The following is a 1,480-nucleotide window of genomic DNA, read 5'->3' as shown; positions in this document are numbered from 1 at the left end:
TGTGTGTGTGTGTGTGTGTGTGTTGCCCCCCCCACCTCCAGCAGTAGTTTGAGTGTGTGATCGTCTTTGATCCTGCCCTCGCAGCGGGCCACAGCAGCCAGGTTGGTGAACCAAACGCAGGGGATCCAGTATTTGTTATAAGGAGAGTGTAGACCCTCAAACTTCTTCCGTTCCTCTCTTGACATGAATCCTGCACAAACAACACACCTACATTTTTTTCCCTAATGTAAATTTTGGCTCACAGAAAGGGAGGAATGAGAGATCAATATTCTGTATGATTTAGTCTGTTGTTTCCTGAACGTTTCTTGGAGACTCATTTCCTAATCAGTCTTTAGTTTTCCAGCTCTGCCAGTTAGAGAATAGCTTGTTAACCCTTGTGTTGGCTTAGGTCACATTTTACCCATTTTCAAAGTTTCTACATCAGTAACTATGGCTTTCTTTCAACCAAATTTCCCAAAAATAACATGGATGGTTCTAAATGCTTATTGATGATCACTACTTTCATGGTCTACCCAGGTCAAAATCTGTGATCATCCATGTTTCTCTGATCTTAACTATTTGTCAAAACAATTCATAATTTCTGCCTATTTTACTCAAACGTTAGGCATAATTTCATGAAAATTAGGTTTATTGGCCATCAATTCCAAAAGCAAGTGCAAGACTAGTGGAAATAAGTTATAAAGTTGGCTAAGAAGATGTAACACGGAACTGAGTGACAATTTATAAGCTACTTTGTGCTATTGATACTGAGATACTAACCAAAGGAAAAGTGCATGGTCGTTGACGGGAAGACAATACAACAGTTAATATACGCTATTACTGTTGACATCTTGTTTACAACAAGTCAGGGTGTAAATCGAACTTGGACGGGTCACCAAAAGTTGCAACATAGTTCATTTAGATAACGACGAGGGGAGGATTACTACACCAGCAAATCATAATGATACACTTTTTTTAATCACCAGTGAGTTTCAAGATGTGCCTGTCCTTGTGATTCCTACTGTTCACTGGTGTAGAGAATGTACAGGAGAGGAAACAACACACACACACACACACACACACACACACACACACACACACACACACTGATAACATGAGTGACTGATCTCATCACTCCATCCACGTTTGCTGTCACTTCTTGAAAACAGTGTGAGAACAAAGTGAATCCCAATTGTAAATCTTAGTGTAAACGAGAATTGCTGAGAGCGAGGTCCAGTTTTTTTTAAATCTGTTTATTGATCCCATATGGGGAAATTACAATTTACACTCTGTGTCCATACTTGGTTAGTTTACACAGACAGTCCTGAACACACACACACACACACACACACACTAATGGAGAGATGTCAGAGTGAGTGGGCTGCCAGCCGAACCAGCGCCCTTAGCGGTTGGGGGGGTACGGTGCCTTGCTCAACAGCACCTGGAGGTGAAGTGGCATCTCTCCAGCCACCAATCCACACTCCGTACTTTTGGTCCATAC

The 1,480-nt window shown here is 41.7% G+C and overlaps 1 protein-coding gene across 1 annotated transcript in view; it reads right to left on the bottom strand.

The window, feature by feature from the left end:
* best2 (bestrophin 2) overlaps positions 1 to 1,480 on the bottom strand; it is an 8,887-nt gene that overhangs the window by 5,240 nt on the left and 2,167 nt on the right. The window contains exon 5 of the mRNA XM_032527421.1: positions 36 to 190. Within this exon, the coding sequence (XP_032383312.1) occupies positions 36 to 190 (155 nt within the window). The remainder of the gene's footprint in view (positions 1 to 35; positions 191 to 1,480) is intronic.

Source organism: Etheostoma spectabile, chromosome 2 (genome assembly GCF_008692095.1).
Source record: "Etheostoma spectabile isolate EspeVRDwgs_2016 chromosome 2, UIUC_Espe_1.0, whole genome shotgun sequence".
Taxonomy (NCBI): Eukaryota; Metazoa; Chordata; class Actinopteri; order Perciformes; family Percidae; genus Etheostoma; species Etheostoma spectabile.
The sequence above is the reverse complement of the archived record's forward strand: the minus strand, read 5'-3'. Positions and strand labels throughout refer to the sequence as shown.